The sequence below is a fragment of the Dipteris shenzhenensis genome, chromosome 10 (genome assembly GCF_047967505.1).
Source record: "Dipteris shenzhenensis isolate YYH24624 ecotype China chromosome 10, Dip_SZ_1.0, whole genome shotgun sequence".
NCBI lineage: Eukaryota > Viridiplantae > Streptophyta > Polypodiopsida > Gleicheniales > Dipteridaceae > Dipteris > Dipteris shenzhenensis.
The window spans coordinates 39,870,291-39,887,288 of NC_141605.1; the positions used below are offsets into that span (position 1 = coordinate 39,870,291).

General features: G+C 38.5%; 1 protein-coding gene across 2 annotated transcripts; it reads left to right on the plus strand.

Annotated features, from left to right (window-relative positions):
- The first annotated feature begins 7,221 nt into the window (after positions 1–7,221).
- Positions 7,222–8,591, plus strand: LOC147897814 (glycine-rich protein). 2 transcript variants are annotated; one of them, XM_087380587.1, is made up of 2 exons: positions 7,222–7,407; positions 7,555–8,591. In XM_087380587.1, exons 1-2 carry the CDS (start codon positions 7,272–7,274, stop codon positions 8,283–8,285), a joined length of 867 nt encoding a protein of 288 aa, XP_087236713.1. In that variant the 5' UTR covers positions 7,222–7,271; the 3' UTR covers positions 8,286–8,591. The 2 variants fall into 2 exon arrangements, with proteins under 2 accessions (XP_087236713.1, XP_087236714.1); XM_087380588.1 differs by having other exon boundaries at positions 7,600–8,591.
- Positions 8,592–16,998: the final 8,407 nt, after the last annotated feature.

The following is a 16,998-nucleotide window of genomic DNA, read 5'->3' on the forward strand; positions in this document are numbered from 1 at the left end:
TATAGTCATTCAGCCACTCAAATTGATCGAAAAACCCCATTTGAGAATATCTATGGGGTTATATTTTGGAAAATATTGCATATATAGTATTAAATATTAAATCTTTATTATAAGAGTGATATATAAGCCTAAGTTAATACTTATTTATAGTAATTTAAACTTATTTAGAAATATATCCATAAATATCTTGTTATTTATGCTATTAAAACACTAGAAAGCTCTTATCATATTGATATAAATGTGTTTAATAAGTGATTATATATGCATAATATTATTACATTGAGAGTGATTATGAGGGATGTTCCTTAAAGGAATTATTTTTCAACACTTTTTAAAAGGTAATAACAGGGGTACAAAGGATGTCTATGAACAAGAAAATTTATGTTATGTAAAATTGAATGAGTGACAATTCTGTACATTTTTATGATAAAGGGATCTAGTTCTAGTGAAAATAAAAGTGTAAAAACCATGTTTCTTAAGGAAATACAATTTTTAAAATCTCTTGAAAAACACGCTCGGATAAACCTGCTCATAGGATTTTGCTCATAAAATTGACGCACCCCTCAAGCACCACCTAAGAAACCTCAAACACAAAATTATCCTCTCTTGAAGAAAGAGGATTATGAAAGGGCCAGGCAAGAAAATCTTTGCTTTGAATGTCTAGGCAAAGACCATGCTGCTTGGAACTGCCCTAAAAATAAACTAGCGGGAGCTAAAGCCCCAAATAGACCTCCACAAAAACAAGTGCATGCGGTGCAAGTGTTGCCGCTTAATGGTATTGAAAAGTACACTGAGGTAGAGGTCTATCCTGAGGATAGCACCCACATGTGTTGTCTATCATTGGCAATGTGGCAGCCCACCTTTGGTCCTCATGATTTAATGAGGATGCATGGAAAAATTAAGGGGCAAAGAGTAAGAGTGATGGTCGATGATAGTGCAACACATAATTTCTTAAACTACTCGTTAGTTAAGAAATTAAAATTGCCTGAGAGTCCCGGTGCCCATAAATATGTGGTTTCTTTGGCAAAGGGTAGTGATAAAAAAGTTTGAGACACCATGATATATGGTGTAGAGGTGGATATTCAAGGCTATCAGGATGCCTTGGATTTCCAAATCATGCATCTCGACTGAACAAATGTAGTGCTTGGTCGAGAATGGCTATATAGTCTTGGGCATAGTTTACAAAGGAGTTATCTTAATAACTTCATTATGTTTGAACAAGAGGGTAGAGTCTTTCAGATTCAAGGAGAACATGATGTGCCTAACTCTCCTCTTATTTGTTCGATGGAATTGGAACTACTACACCAAGAAGAATGCGAGGTATATTTTTGTGAACTTACTTTTATTGGTAATTTTATGTCTTTTGCATTGGAAAGAAGTAATGTTGTTTTTGACAATGTTAAAAAGTATAAATCTTCTTTCAATGATTTAATGTTTGAATTTAAAGATGTTTTTCCGTCTGATTTACCTGGTGGTTTACCTCCTGAGAGAGAAGTAGATCATAAAATAGATTTAATTCATGGATCTACCCCTGTTTGTAAACCCCCATATAGGCTTAGTCAAACGGAGGTTGAAAGACAGTTAACGGATTATATTAGGAAGGGCCAAATCCAAACAAGTAGCTCACCTTGGTCTACACCAGTTTTGCTGGTAAAGAAAAAGGACGGTACTATGCGTTTATGCATAGATTACCGAGCACTAAATAAAATTACCATAAAAAATAAGTATCCTATGCCTCGCATTAATGAGCTCTTTGATCAATTGCAAGGGGCAAAATACTTTACTAAAATTGATTTAAGATCAGGATATCACCAAGTACGAATTAGGGAGTAGGATGTCCGTAAGACATTTGAGCAAATTAGTTTTGAAAAATCAAAGGTAGCTATAGCGACAGCTCCTGTCTTAAAAGTAGTGGATCCTAATGAACCATTTGTGGTTGAGACAAATGCTAGTGATTTTGCTGTTGGGGCGTTACTTATACAAAAGGGTCGACCAGTGTCTTTTGAAAGCAAAAAATTGGATCGTGCCCAATAGAATTACTTGGCATATGAGAAAGAACTATATGCTATAGTCTATGCTTTAAAAAAATGGAGGCACTATTTATATGGTGCAAAATTTGAGATCATCTTTGATTAGGAGAGCATTAAGTGGATTTGTAATCAGCCAGAGCTTAAAGGTGGAAAAGCCAGATGGGTTGAATTAATGCAAGAGTTTGATATACAATTGACATATAGGAAAGGGAAGTTTAATGTGGTAGCAGACTCTCTTAGCCAAATGCCAATTGTTAATGAATTGAGTTTTACTCAATTTCAGAATGATTTCCTAGAGTCCTTAAAGGGGAAATGTGAGTTTGATCCTCACTTCTCTGAAATATGGAAAGCAATTAAAAATAGGGATCCAACTAATCGAGAGGCTTTCACTAAGGAGTCGCATGGAAATGGTGACACACCACAGGTTGGTGATAAAGGACTCAAGTGGAAAAAATACACTATTGAAGATGGCTACCTACTCTACAAGGGTAGAGTATGTGTCCCAGATGATAATGACATTAGGTGCCAAATTCTTTTTGAATGTCATGATAGTCTGAGTGCTGGACACCCGGGAATTCAAAAGACATATGTGCTTCTAAAAAGACAATTCTTTTGGCCTGGAATAGGTAAGGACGTCCAAGATTATGTATTGAAGTGCCAAAAATGCCAGGTCAATAAGGCTGAATGCCCTAAGGTGGGAGGTCTCCTACACCCATTGGAGATTCCATATGGCAAATGGGACTACCTAGGATACAGAGGGGGCACAACTCTGTGTGTGGTTATTGTGGATCGATTGACCAAGATGGCTCATTTTATTCTTGTTAGTAAAGATGTTAAAACTCCAGAATTAGCTAGGCTATTTGTGGAGCATATCTATAGACTATATGGGCTACCAACCGGTATTGTTAGTGATCGGGATAGCAAATTTAACAGCCATTTTTGGAGGGCTATGTTTAAGAGGTTGGAAACTTCATTGAATATGAGCATCGCGGATCATCCACAGAGTGATGGTCAATCAGATCATTGAGGATATGCTTCGAGCATATGTAAGTAAACGGCAAACTAATTGGGAACAATATTTGCCCATATTAGAATTTGCATATAGCAGTGCCAAACATTCAGCTACAGGTTTCAGTCCATTCATGATGATGTATGGATTTCAACCAAGAACCCCAATGACAGTGGGACTCGAAAAAGAGAAGGTTCAAGCAGCCAAAGACTTTCTTGAGGATATGAATCAAACGCTTAAGTTAGCTAAAGATAGCATAAGAAGAGCTCAAGATAGAGCATGAAGTTATGCAAACCCCCACCATAGAAAGTTGGAGTTTGAAGTAAATGAGAAAGTCTACCTTAAGGTACCTGAATCTTCAGAATCTCTAAAGACAGGTAAATGTCAGAATCTCTAAAGCCTTGATCTTATTGTTAGACTAGAGAAGAAGGTGCAATCTTTCAAATTGACCTATTGTTCTCGATAAAACAGCCCCCACTCACACATGCGAGTCCCATTGTGATCAGCAAAATTTGATGGAACCATAGTCCACTTTCTTGGTCTCTTGGGAATGTGATGGATAAAGAGATGGAAAAGAGAGCAAGCAGGTTCTCTCAATGATAGTATGTTGTATGAGTGGGAGTTGTTAATGATGTTCTTAGAGACTACACAATGCATGCAGCAAAGCTTTCCAAGATAAATGCTCCTAGATACTACACAACGCATGCAACCGAGACTTTGCAGGACAGTCCTATGCTATCATCCACAAGACCATACATGCAAGAGGAGATGGAAGAAATATCAAAATTCCAAGAACTTCATGAGAAGATACAAATCTCATTGGTCTCAGAGAGAGAGAGAGAGAGGCACAAGCCTTTTCTTCAATCGTTAAGGAACAAGCCCTCCTTCTTGAGGTATCTTTAACTTTATTGAAATCACCTTGTAGAGCTCCTCCCCTTTTGATTCGAGATAGAAAGTTCTTCATTTAGCTTTATGGAGCTTGACTTATCATTCTTTGAGTGTTTATCTTCCTTAAGAGTTTCTTTGTATGAGAAAAAGGAGTCTATTCATATTCTTTGTAAAGGTTTTTCTATGAAGGTGATGTATTCTACTCCTTATTACATGGTATGCTTGTCTTCTAAGCCTTGGCAACCCTTAATATCCTCTCTAGGAGCCACCACTAGACATGTTGCCTATATCTAGCACTTGGGCAGCTTCTTCCTGTATGGCCCGAGTGTCTAAGACCTCCTATGGTGGATGTGACAGCCAGAAAATGACTAGAGCAAGTAGAATGGATAGCAACAATAATAGTTGCAATGAAAAGGCACTAGACCACAAGCAATTAGAAGTGCCTAAGACAAGCATAGCAACGCATAGCAAGATTCACCGACAGCATAGAACAACAACAAGTAAGCCCCTTTGCACCCACAAGCCAGAAATAAAAAAGAATAGACTCAAAACTAGCAACAAAAAATCTCAACACAGTGGCAACAAATGTAATAGCAATAAAGTAGCATCAATAAGCAAAGCAAAAATGCATCATAGATCCTTCTTTTGAACTATAGAGATTTGCTTTATATGAAATCTTTGGAGTATTGAATTACATATGCTCTAATAGATTTGAAGATAATGTAGATCTAGAATGTGGTTCAGTAAAAACTCCTTGAAAAATTGCACTTCAACTCTTTAAGTTTGACTTACATTCTCAAATAGATTTGAAGATTTGAATGTGGATGTAGAGTGTTGTTGTTACACACACTCCTTGAAAGTTTGCACCTCAACTCTTTAAGTTTCCATTTCAACTCTTTATGATAATACTTCAACTTCTATGTTTTGCATGCAGTCAAAGAAATATCAACATTTTGAAGCCTAAGAGTGCTTTTTTTGAGTCCTTTACATTTGCTTTTTTTAATTTAGAGAAGTTGTAGTCTCAAAATTATGTGACTAATGTATTTTAAAGATATCCAATATTTTAAACAAACTATGTCACTAATGTCTTCTAAATAAATCCAATATTTGATACGGTCTTTCTTATTTTTTCTCATGAAGCTATGTATTGTTGTAGTGAAGTTGTACTTCAATCAATTGTTTTGACAGTATGAAGATTTATAGCAAAAACTATCTGTAGTGATATGTAAAATTTAATCGTGATATATTTATTTTTCTATGAAGTATTTGTTATTTGAATGACAGTTCATACCATGTAGGATTTGAGATATATTGTGTGTTAACAATGTTTCATGTCAAGATTATCTCTTTGGAACAAAAGAAGATATTTGAATGGTTGGAAGATTGGAATAAAATCAAACCAAAATGTTTTGAACTACAAATAACAAGATTTCACACAAACATTCAAAGCATTTAGATAATGCTCTCACACAACACAATAATAAATATTTGTGTGTACCACCATGAGATCTTACTTTTCGTCATCTATACTACGCTAATCTTCAAATGAATCTTCATAATCAAAACATCTTGCAAATAACAAAAAGGAAAATTATATTATAAAAGCAATTGACCACCTCAACGAATCCACATTTAGTAAATTTAACTAATGTTGAACCCTAAAGCAATAGAGGGCTGGAACGATTGCATAAATTAAAGAGGAAATGCTAGTTGAATTGTGTACAGGAAATATAAGCTGACAAGATGGATTAGTAAATGGTACAGATGGAAGCTTTCATGACAATGTCCAAATACAATAACAAAAACATCATTTGGACAAAGTTTCCTTCAACTAACATAGGGATGCAAACAAGACACAAAAATGTTAGTGCGTTCACTGCTACCATAAGAAAAAAAGGGACATTGATATTTTGCACTATAAAGCAGTCCGAGTCAACACATCAATAATTTCAATTACAACCAAGTACTATAAGAACAATTCATAGAACACAAGGCTTGACAATGGAAAAGCTTGCATCTCACCACATGGCCTTGCATACATGGCTCTATCTTGATGAAAAGAATTCGAACTTGTACTCGCTTGATGCTCTCTCTAGAGAACACATCTTTGTAGACAAGGATCTTCAAATAGAAATGGAAAAGTTGCAAATAGAATCTTTATCAATTCCTAAATATGAGGTTAAAGACAACAATGTTCATGATTTCTGATATTAAGAAATAAGAAGACCATGTTGTGAATGCAATTTAAAGATATAACTGCAATATATGGGACACATTTAGACCACATCTCGAACATACCATAACAAGAACAAACGCCAGAAGAGCTTATGCATATGGACAAACCATTCAATAACTTACATGTATGTTTAATTCTTATTTAGTAAAAATTATAAATACATGTCATATATAAACAATTGGGCATGAATGTGCTTGAGCACTACCTATCGATATAGTAACAAAACTTTTTATGCTTTTTTAAATTTGATGGACTTCTAGATTTGTTCTTTGGTAGTGGAGACATGACGTATGTGTTTGGTGCTAGTATTTCATTTTTCTATGAATGGTGGTAGTCGTGGTGGTGGGCTATGTCCTATGTATACAAGGATATGATCAGTCTAGTTGCTTCAGTTGTTCTAATGTAACTATTTATTATGGATGCGTTTGTCCAAATGTGATCAATCTAGGATTTGTTCATTGTGGTTACTGTTTTGTTAGTTAGGTACAGATGGTTCTATTCCATGAAGTCTACCAGTTGTGCTTTCTTTTGTGAATCTTGAAGTAAATGTGTTGGTTTTTGGTTTAATATTTGTTCTATATATTATAAGAACGTAGTAAGATTGCATAAGTGTTGATTTCATTATGATAAAAGAAGGCAAAGCAGATACAAAACTCGGCTGAATTTATGAGGAAACTCCCCTTGGCCTGTGCTGCTTAGCGGGCCAAAAACTGCAGACTATCCCATAAACACCCACCCACGAGCTCATCATTCACAGTCAAGCCCAAATCTGCAAGCATCACCTTAGTTACATTTCATAGCATCCACCCTAAACCCTGCGTTGATTATAGAGGCCCACCCCAAAAAAAAAAGATTGCATACATTGTTACTACAAGCATTGATTGTCTTGGATTTGGTTGAAAGTATGCTCCAACAAAACATATATTTGCTCTCATCTTTTTACAAAAAAACCCGAAGAATTACCCACGCACGCGGGGGGTCAAGGTCGGCAGGTGCGCGGGGTGGGGTGAGGTGGAAGGCCATAGTGGTGGTTTTTGGAGGGAGAAGAAGACAAGGTGGTGTGGGATGTTATATATGAATTGGGTACCCAACTCAACAAATAATTTCTATGTCAACGAGGACGTCTTTGTTTGTGGGCTGCCGTCCTTTCTTTGAGTGTTTGCCGTCCTTTCTTTGCAACCCATCCGTCCATCACTTGGATTTCGTGTTGTTGGTCCATTTTCTCCGATCCTCCCTCTCATCAGGTACTCCATCTCTCTTGGGTTTTCCATCCTTTCTTCGATTCGCACATTAGGGCTCTTTTGCATGCCCGATCGACCCTTTTCTGCGTCTTGGATCTGTAGAAATCGGATTGTTTTTTCACCCTGCGGAGCTGCTTTTGAACCTCACAGATAGATCTGATCCTCTGATCCTCATTCTTGCCATCTTCAATTCAGCGCAGAGCGCCGCTTTGTACATATCAATGGCTCAGGGTCTTGGAGACACCGTGGCAACGTTTGTCCAGTATTATGGACCAAAGATGCAAAAGAGCTGCAACGAATGGGTGAAGCAAAATCTTCCCGTGCAACCGTGCAGAAATTGGGCAATGTCTGTCATCTGTGGATTTAGCTCTTCAGAGGCGAATGCTTCAGGTCAGGCTCCCGTTCAAGATGCGACAGCACCACCCTCTGTCAAGATTGCTCGCTATAGGGTAGCTCCTAGGACTCTTGCTTACAAGGCAAGGCGCACCAAGAGGCGATCTCAAAGTGGGGGAGGGGAGGGTGATGGGCCTGAATGGGATGAAGGGGGATTTGGGGGTAGTGGTGGATACGGTGGTAGCGATAATGGTAGGGGTGGTGGTGATTATTGGGGAGAAAGCTGGAACGACGAAGGTTGGTGGTGGGAAGAGGCAGGTGATGCTGCTTTCAACCTTATTTATCAGATGGCCTGTTGGATCTCCTTTTCACAATGTCTTCATTTTGTTTTCAAGAAAGTTACACATTTGGTTCAGAACGGTGTGGACGATTCTTCTGGGGATGCTGGAGCGTTTGCTCAATGTTCTTCAGTCTTTGTTTGTCGCGATGTCAAGGGGGTGCCACCGTTTGTGGATGAATACATGGGCAAGTTGAGATGGACGAGATGAACAAATTGAAACCTAGAAAAGATCCTTTGTAACATGACAGATCCATCACCGGGGTTTTACGGTGCCAGGGCCGTCAGGAAGGTCTATTGGCCATAGCAGCCATTGCCCTCTGGAGGCTGGAAATGGCAGACTTCATAAGGGTCTGATTCAATCAAGCCTGTTACCGAAAGCTTGAAGGGATCTGATGATTGGGAATCAAGCACCAGAATGTAAATACAATAGTTGTCTTAAAGCCATTTTGTGTAGAATTTGTGCATAATCTCTGTAATTAATGCTTTGAGCCATCAGTCGCTCTCTTTGGGCTCATTTTACCTCCCATTCTCGTGTTTCCATGAAGTTTGACGTGGGGAACGCCTGAGCTGCAGTGAAGAATGGCAATCCCTTGTTTTTGTCTTTTTTTAAAGCAGATCAGGTGTAAATGATGGATCAGTCTTACTTATTTGATGCTTCTGCATATATCTCTTAACTACAGCGAATTATTGCTCTCCCTTCTTCATATGGCGTATCCATCAATGTCTTATCAAAAAGCACATCCTTGTGCACTGTTTGTCCTAAACAAAGTTGATTTTATTGCATCTGAGCAGCTCTCTCTCTCTCTCTCTCTCTCTCTCTCTCTCTCTCTCTCCATGTTTGCATCTGAGCAGCTCTCTCTCTCTCTCTCTCTCTCTCTCTCTCTCTCTCTCTCCCTCCATGTTTGCGGGTGGTTGGGGGGATTCAATACCCTGTAGTATAAAGTGCGAGCTTTTTGCAGCATGAGGTGAGTATTATTCTTTTCACATGGGTGCACAGATCCCTAGTATTCACATGTGCATGCACAGAACCGATCAACAAGCTCAATGATCCAAAAGGAAGGAACAAAGAAGTTTGTGCATTGTCTGTTACACTGCAATCCTTTGTCCATTTGAGTGCTGGCGTGGAATAATTAACTTGTAACCTTATTGCTAGCTTTGTAACTGGAGTCCTTATGGTTCATTTGAGAAGTGTTTTTCGCTAAAGTGTATTGTCTAGCAGTGGGGTTGGTTATGCCAAGCTTTTCTGATGTGAAAAATGCACCTCACCATGGACCAGAGTTTATGGGAAAATATATTTTGTATAGGCACCTTGTTTATGTATTTCCTTCAGGCAGAGCAATAAGTTGAATCGTCATGTTATTACCTCAGTTAGTAGTCGGTGGACGGTTTTTTCAAGTTCTCCTAGCCAGTAGCTTTTTTGTTCTGATTTTTAAACATTTGAAAATTAGAGATGGGAAAGATTTTTTATTTTCTTTAATTCGTTTATTTCTATAGATTATATAAAGAATCATATGTGCAGCTTGTATTTTAATGAGTACTATAGTGTACAGTCTACTATCATATTTATGAGCTATCCAGTTTTACACTTGTCATGTATGATGCCTTAACACAGTACACACACAAAGTTGACAATGTGTGTGTGTGTGTGGGGAGAGAGTTTCTTTCACTAAAAAGTGTGTGGAGAGAGAGAGAGAGAGAGAGAGAGAGAGAGAGAGAGAATGTTAATTATCAGACCTTAGAATGTGAAAGTTAAAATACAAGTAACACTACAGTGACTTTTAATTTGTTGATTAACAAATTAAATAGTAAAAACTATCAGACAAACAAATGCCACTAGAGTGGAATCAAGATTCAACTTTCAAACTTTCAATGCTGGTTTCTAAATAGCCAAGGCTTAAAACTCAAAAAACATATGAGATGTAGATGGTGGGCCATTTTACGACTTTTGTGGATTTTACGCAGAAAGAGAGTACCCCTGTGAAACATCGATACCAATTTAAGTCAAAGGATGCAAAAGTAGAGACAACACTCTTCTGAGTAGGTAGTGCTTGTAACACTCTTCTGACTAGGTAATGCTTTACAAGCATTGTATACAAGATTATGCATTTCATTAGTATATTCACTAGGTTGGAAGTCAAAGTTCACCAAAATATATTTTTGTACGTCCCAATAAAATTTCTGAATTTTTCTTGGTGCAAAAGTGAACAAACTTAGTTCTAGGGAGAGGTAATATTACAGTCCCTCAAACAATATGCCAAATGGTCTAGTTGCTCGATTACAAATGCCATCTCTACAATTGTGTTCCGATTTGGAGAGAGCACCTTACAAAGCTAGTATGCTTCTTGACAAGCCTCACCCCAATGTAACACGTTTGTGTGGTCTTCCTTTCTTTCTTACACAAGGGAACAAAGGCTCTACTATGAGGGGGCTAGGTTTTCTTAACATCGTTGTTAAGAAAACCATGTGGCCACGTGCATGGCACATCTTGTTAAGAAAACCATGTGGCCACGTGGCCCAATGTAAGCACTTGCACACTAGGACTACCACGTGGCCATCTAAAGATTTAAATAAGATGTTGGAAACGTGGTAGTCCTAGTGTGCAGGTGCATACATTGTTAAGAAATTGTATTTTTTTATATTTCTTGCTAAGGACATTATTTCATTTTTAGTCAAGTGTGACTATGGCAAAGTATTCCATAGGAGTGCATCGGACGTGGTAGGGGTCCTAGTGGATAATTTGTCTGGTTTAGTTGGCGTTACCTAACTAACTTGTGATTTGCCATGATAGATGGTCAGTTGTGCGTTATTCCATTTTAATACTGATGTTGCTAGTGTTATTGGTGTTATGTTTGATTATTGTACTTTGAGAACAATGATATTGGGATTGATTGCTTCGGTGACTCGTTCAATTGATTGTAATAACTAATGTAATTGGCAGCTTGAGTACAGGTGACGGAACTAATAGGATTGAATTAGGGCGAGGGTACTAATTGAAATGTCGCACGATGCATACCATACAGCCATGGACCAGTTTTGTATTTCATTGATATTGTAAAACATTGGGCAATATGTGTGATAGAAGGCATGAACCATTTTTGTGATAGAAGGCATGAACCATTTTTGGATAAAGCAAGCCCACAGTGGATTTATAAAAATTAAAGGACGTAGATCATTTTGGATAAAGTGAGCCCAAAGTGGCTTTATAATTGTAATCCCTTACTTTGGGAAAAAGGCATGCTTTTGGATTATTGGCTCTTTGCCTTGGAAAATGTAATTATAAATACTCTAGATGGGAAGCAAGATCCACCATTTAGAAGGGGCAGTTTGGACCCCATGAGACGTCACTCTCTCTTTTCTCTCTTCTTTGTTTTCTTCTTTCATGTTTCTCTTTTTTCTTTGAATCATGGCTCATGAATTTGTGGCATGGTTAATCTCTCATTTTCATGACATACATGTATATTGCAAATTAGATGCAACGTTTTGTTAAAAGCACTCATGAAGTTATTTAGGAGGCCGACCATAGATGGCCATGCGGTAGTCCTAGAGAGCAAGGTGCTTACCTGTGCAAATTAGATGCAACATGGGCCTAGGTTTTGTTAAAAGTTCTCATACAAGACTATTTCCAACTTGTTAAATAAATTTTAGGAGGCCAACCATGGATGGCCACATGGTAGTCTTACTGTGCAAGGTGTATACATGTATCGTGCAAATTAGATACAACGTTAAGGTACAACTACATTAGCTTCTACCAAACTCAGATGAATGTTCACACATTGAAAACGTTAGTGTGGTCCTAAATAAATCTTGTCCATTCATCTTCAATATGTTTGTTATCTCATAGTGAGGCTATTCAATAAATAAGGGTGCTTCAAAGATACAGTAGCTTGAACGCATGTGGACAGGCCTTGTTTAACGAGGCAAATAACCGGCACTTTGTTGTCACTTCGCACATACAGGTAGGGCTCTCTCCTCGTCTCTTCCCTCTTTCTCTCTCCCTTATCTCCTCTTGTGTCCCCCCTCCCCCCCCCTTTCTCTCTCTCTCTCTATCTCTCTCTCTCTCTCTCTCTCTCTCTCTCTCTCTCTCTCTCAGTAGGCCTATACCGCATTATTACACTTAAACACCTCCATTAATGTGGCTTCCTCCATATGTTAATGACTATTAATTTTGTAAATATATCAATGGATTTTCATATTAGAAAACTTCAAAGGCTAAAAGCATAATTAAATGCACCTTGCGTAAGGAGCATGTGAAAACAAAATCAAAGCTAGAAATACACCACATGTATTTTCTTCTAGATCGTACTTTATCAATCCCATGTATTTACATTGACGAAAGATAGAAATGCTCAATAGAGCAATTAAAATAAAGAAATATTCTAATATAGCGTATTACATGCTAGCATACCATGATGTTTGCATAGGTCCGTTTCACCATTTCATAGCATAAAATGGGTGCAACAATAAGGGGGTTTAGCAGGCCCTGCTAGAACTATGGGTTCATGCCCCATCTATAAGACCCCAAATGAGGAGAGCTAAGGAGACTGATACCTCAGCATATGTATGAGGGTGGATGCATTAGCAAAGGGGTGGACTAATGCTACCATGAGGGTAATAAGATGGGCATTTCATGGATACTGGAAAGGGATACTTCGTGATGTTGATTTGGGGTAGCCAGATGGGCTATACATAGTAGCACAATCGGTTAGTACTTGGCTCTATTTGAGGGCCCAAAAGCTAGAGCGATGCAGAGCTAAAAGTGAGTAGTAGAAGGGCTACAAATGGCAAGACAATAGCAAGCACTAGTTAGGTTAGTCAAGTATAATAGCAGCAAAGGTTGCCATGTGCACAATATGATCGATGAAGTAGAAGGTATGGCAAGGGCTACTACCAGAGGATAGATTTATAGGCCCCAACAATAGGGCCTAGTTGGCCTATTTAGCTTGGGTGGATTGGCTACCAACTGTTGGTAGCTACAACTAGCCATACAAATAGTGTTGAGCAGGGTCCGCCCTGCTCCAAGTCAGATGGTATGGGTCAGCCTGTACTATGTAGACGGCAAGATGGCCACACCTAAGGGGGCTATCCAACCCTATAAAAAGGCCCCCATTGGGGGGCTTCCAAGTATCATTTGTGCTCAACATGTACATCACCTTGGAGGAGTGAAGAGGATGATTGAAGAAGAGTGGTAGCTACTTGTGATCCCTACATTGAATAGTTCTTGCTGAAGCATAGGTCCCTAACATCCAAAGTAGCCCAAGGTGTCAACCTACATTTCTAGGAGAGCATAAAAAGTGTGCGGAAGTGAATTGTCTCTGCAAAGAACTATAGTCTAGTAGAAGTGCTCTACCTTGACTAGCTACTAAAGCCCCCATGGAGGCATGTGACAGAAAAGGAAGAGTTACCTCAAAGGATGTAGCAAAGGGGATGATCTTTTGGTACGTTACCTTGACAATTGTTTTTTCAAGGCATTGGTACATATTGTGGTAGTTTTTGTATTTCATCTCTATCTTGATATATTCTATTTTGGCTACTCCAGATGTCAATTTTCCTCCTTACAATTAAGTAAGCACATGCTATGAGTTGTGTTCCATTCATGTATCTTGTTATTTTGGAATAATTCTTATGTAGGATGGATTTGGTCTTTAGTAATCAACTTACTTTTGTTTTTACATAGGCCCACCCCATTGATGGTAATCTATGGGGGTTATCCCACAAGGGACAAAACCATAAAATAAGCCTAGAATTTCTTATTGAGAGAAGATCTTCATGACCCATAATGATAGTGGTCATGTGCATAACAAGAATAATGCACAATGCTACTAAATTTATGAGCATTGAGTAGTATTAAAATCCCCAAATTTCAATGAGAAGTCTTCAATTGTACTTTCCCATTGATAGAGAAAGACGCTCCATCTTCCATTTCAACCATAACTTTGTAATATATCAACTTGCAACAACTATCTAATTATCTATTATAGACTAGCCAATTGCACAACAAGTCTTCATAGCACTTTGAATCCAATGGACTCTAGTTTTAAGGCATTCATAAACTTGGATCTCCTTTTAGTAGCCAATCATTGCTAATTGTTAAACCTTCTATTCTCATGAAAAATTGCCCTAATTTTTATCAATGTTCACTCTTTCCTCACTACCTAAAACCCTTACCAATGCATACAAAGCAATCATGAAAATTTCACACTAGTACGAATTAGGGAGCAGGATGTCCCTAAGACATCATTTCGTACTAATCCTTGTTTTTTCATCTCCTAGACCTAGTCATTTACTTGCTTGAGTGAATTGCCTCTCCATAAGCTATATTACTCTGTTATCGTTGCTACTTCAATGCCCCATCAGCACCCACAATCCATAGGTCACATTTTTTAACTTGACCACATTAATGTACATCTAAGAGCAATAGTCTTGCTCATATCTCTAACAATTTTCAAGACAATTACAACACTTAAGCATGCATGATGCTCAAAATCCATCTAAACCATACATTCAATCGAAGTGTAATCATATAACATAAGATCCCTTGAAAAAGTTCCCTTGAAACCCACATAAGTTCTTGTGTTACTGTCCCATTTTCAGGGACAAGTTCTTGTGTGATTGCTAGGTCCACCTTTGAAGCTATTCCTTGTAACATAATAACTTAGGGATAGAAGGGAGTACTATCCCCACTTTTGGTAGTAGGTTCTTGTGGGCCTGCCTCCTTTTTAGAGGTAGGTTCTTGTGGCAACTCTGGCTCTAGCTGTGAATGACGTCGAAGGCTGCTTGGCATCAACAAAAGACTTACAAGGGGGCACGGTTATTGGTATATCAAATAGCTAAAATCAAACTCACCTGGCTGCACCAACACACACCCTATTGTGAACTTTGAGGCATCTAGGAAGAAAGGACAACTGAACAAAGATTGTCAGTCATGGAAGAAAAAAGAAGGAGATGGACAAGAAGAGAATATGCAGGAAGCAAATGTAACAGGTGGTTTGTTGCAAGATGCCTTAATTATTTCATTTGATACTATCAATTATGCATGGGTAGTGGAGTCAGGGGCTTCATTTCATGGTACACCTCATAGAAGATATTTTCAAGACTATGTTCAAGTGATTTCAGAGTTCATTTAATGAAGCATTTAAGGTTGTTGGAAAGGGCAAGGTATTGATAAAATTGCATTTAGGTGATAATGAAGCATTTAAGGTTGTTGGAAAGGGCTAGGTATTGATAAAATTGCAAAATGGAAACCAATGGTTCCTAAAGGAGGTAAGGCATGTTCCTGATTTAAAATAAACTTATTTTCAGTAGGACAATTGGATGATGAAGGCTAAACAACCATATTTGCAAGAAATTTATGGAAGGTCAAAAGGGTCAATGGTAATAGCAAAAGGACCCAAGGTAGGTACATTGTATTTATGTACTAGTAGTGCTTACTCCTCTATTGCTTTAGCTTCTATAGGAGCAGACAACTCTGTGGCATCATAGGTTTGGACACATGAGTGAAAAGGGGATGTAGATTCATCACTCAAGAAACTTGTTGCCAAGTTTGAAGCAGGTTGATTTGGACTTTTGTGAGAACTGTGTTTATGGCAAACAGAAGAGAGCCAAGTTTCTCTGAAATGGAAAAAAAAAAGAAGATAGAAAAGTTAGAGCTTGTGCATACAGATGTATGGGGTCCTATTGATGTATCATCTCTTGGTGGTTCCCACAATTATGTTACTTTTATTGATAATGCAACTAGAAAAAATTGGTTTTATTGCATTTAAAGGAAATTTGATGACTTTGAACTTTTAAGAAATGGAAAGATTTGGATGAGAATGAGGCAGGAAAGAAGTTGAAGGCTCTTAGTGTTGAGAGTTCATGCTCAACATCATGTGATCATGTGTGCATAGCACCATCACGTGATCATATGTGCATAGCACTAACCTTATAGAGTGCTATAAAGGAAAGGGTTAGATCCCCTAACCCTAACCCTAAAAGGGTTTGTATATATTCTATTTTTTCAACTAAATCTAGTGTACAGTTAGTCATTTGTGGTGTGCTCTCTAGCTGTGCCCTCTCTCCTCATCTCCACTCTTCTCCTCTCCCCTTCTTCATATTTTGTCATGGTATCAGAGCATGGTTCTGCCTTCCATTGAGGTGCCATACTTCATTGCGATCCTTGAGAGAGTGAGAGAGATTGTGAGATTGAGAGTTCTCTTGAGTGATTGTGAGATTCTTCCATTCACTTCCGTAGAGAGTGAGAATTTTGTCCATTGAAAGAAATTTCCATCATTGTTCTTGAGAGATTTCCATTGTTACAAAGAGAGTGCTTTACTTGCGAGGTATTCTTCCCTTAACTGAGAGAGATATAGAGAGAGATATAGGGAGAAATTTTGCTGTGATAATGTATGAATAGAGTCTTGTTTGAGAGATAGAAAGGTTAATGCTATTAGTGGAGATAGCTGCGCACCTCCTCGAGCCTTCAAAGCACTGATTCAACTGTGGACTAGTCTTCAAAGCCCACGAGAGCTCTCACAGCTAGCTACAATGCCAACGCTCCAAATGTATCTCCGAAGGCCAACCTTTCTTTGGGCACCTTAGCCCATCAACGATTTCACAGTAGCAAGCTCCAACCTTGCAACTCTGCTCTATTCCGGGACTGCAACGACCAAGCTAACAATGAGCTTCTGCCTCTATCGCCTACGAATAGACACGACTCCAACAACTGCACTATATCATCGATGGTCATGCTCCAACCATAGCCTTGCTTCAACGACCTCCAAGGTAGACAACCCACACAGCCACGCTTGCACCTCTCCAACCAGCTTCCAAAGCCTCCACCAGCTCAGGTACGATAGTGTATTGCATGCAGGGTACTGGCTCGCTGAAGGAGCAGAGCGTTTGTCAGCTGCCCCAATGCCATCTACAGCTTCAACACCTACGAC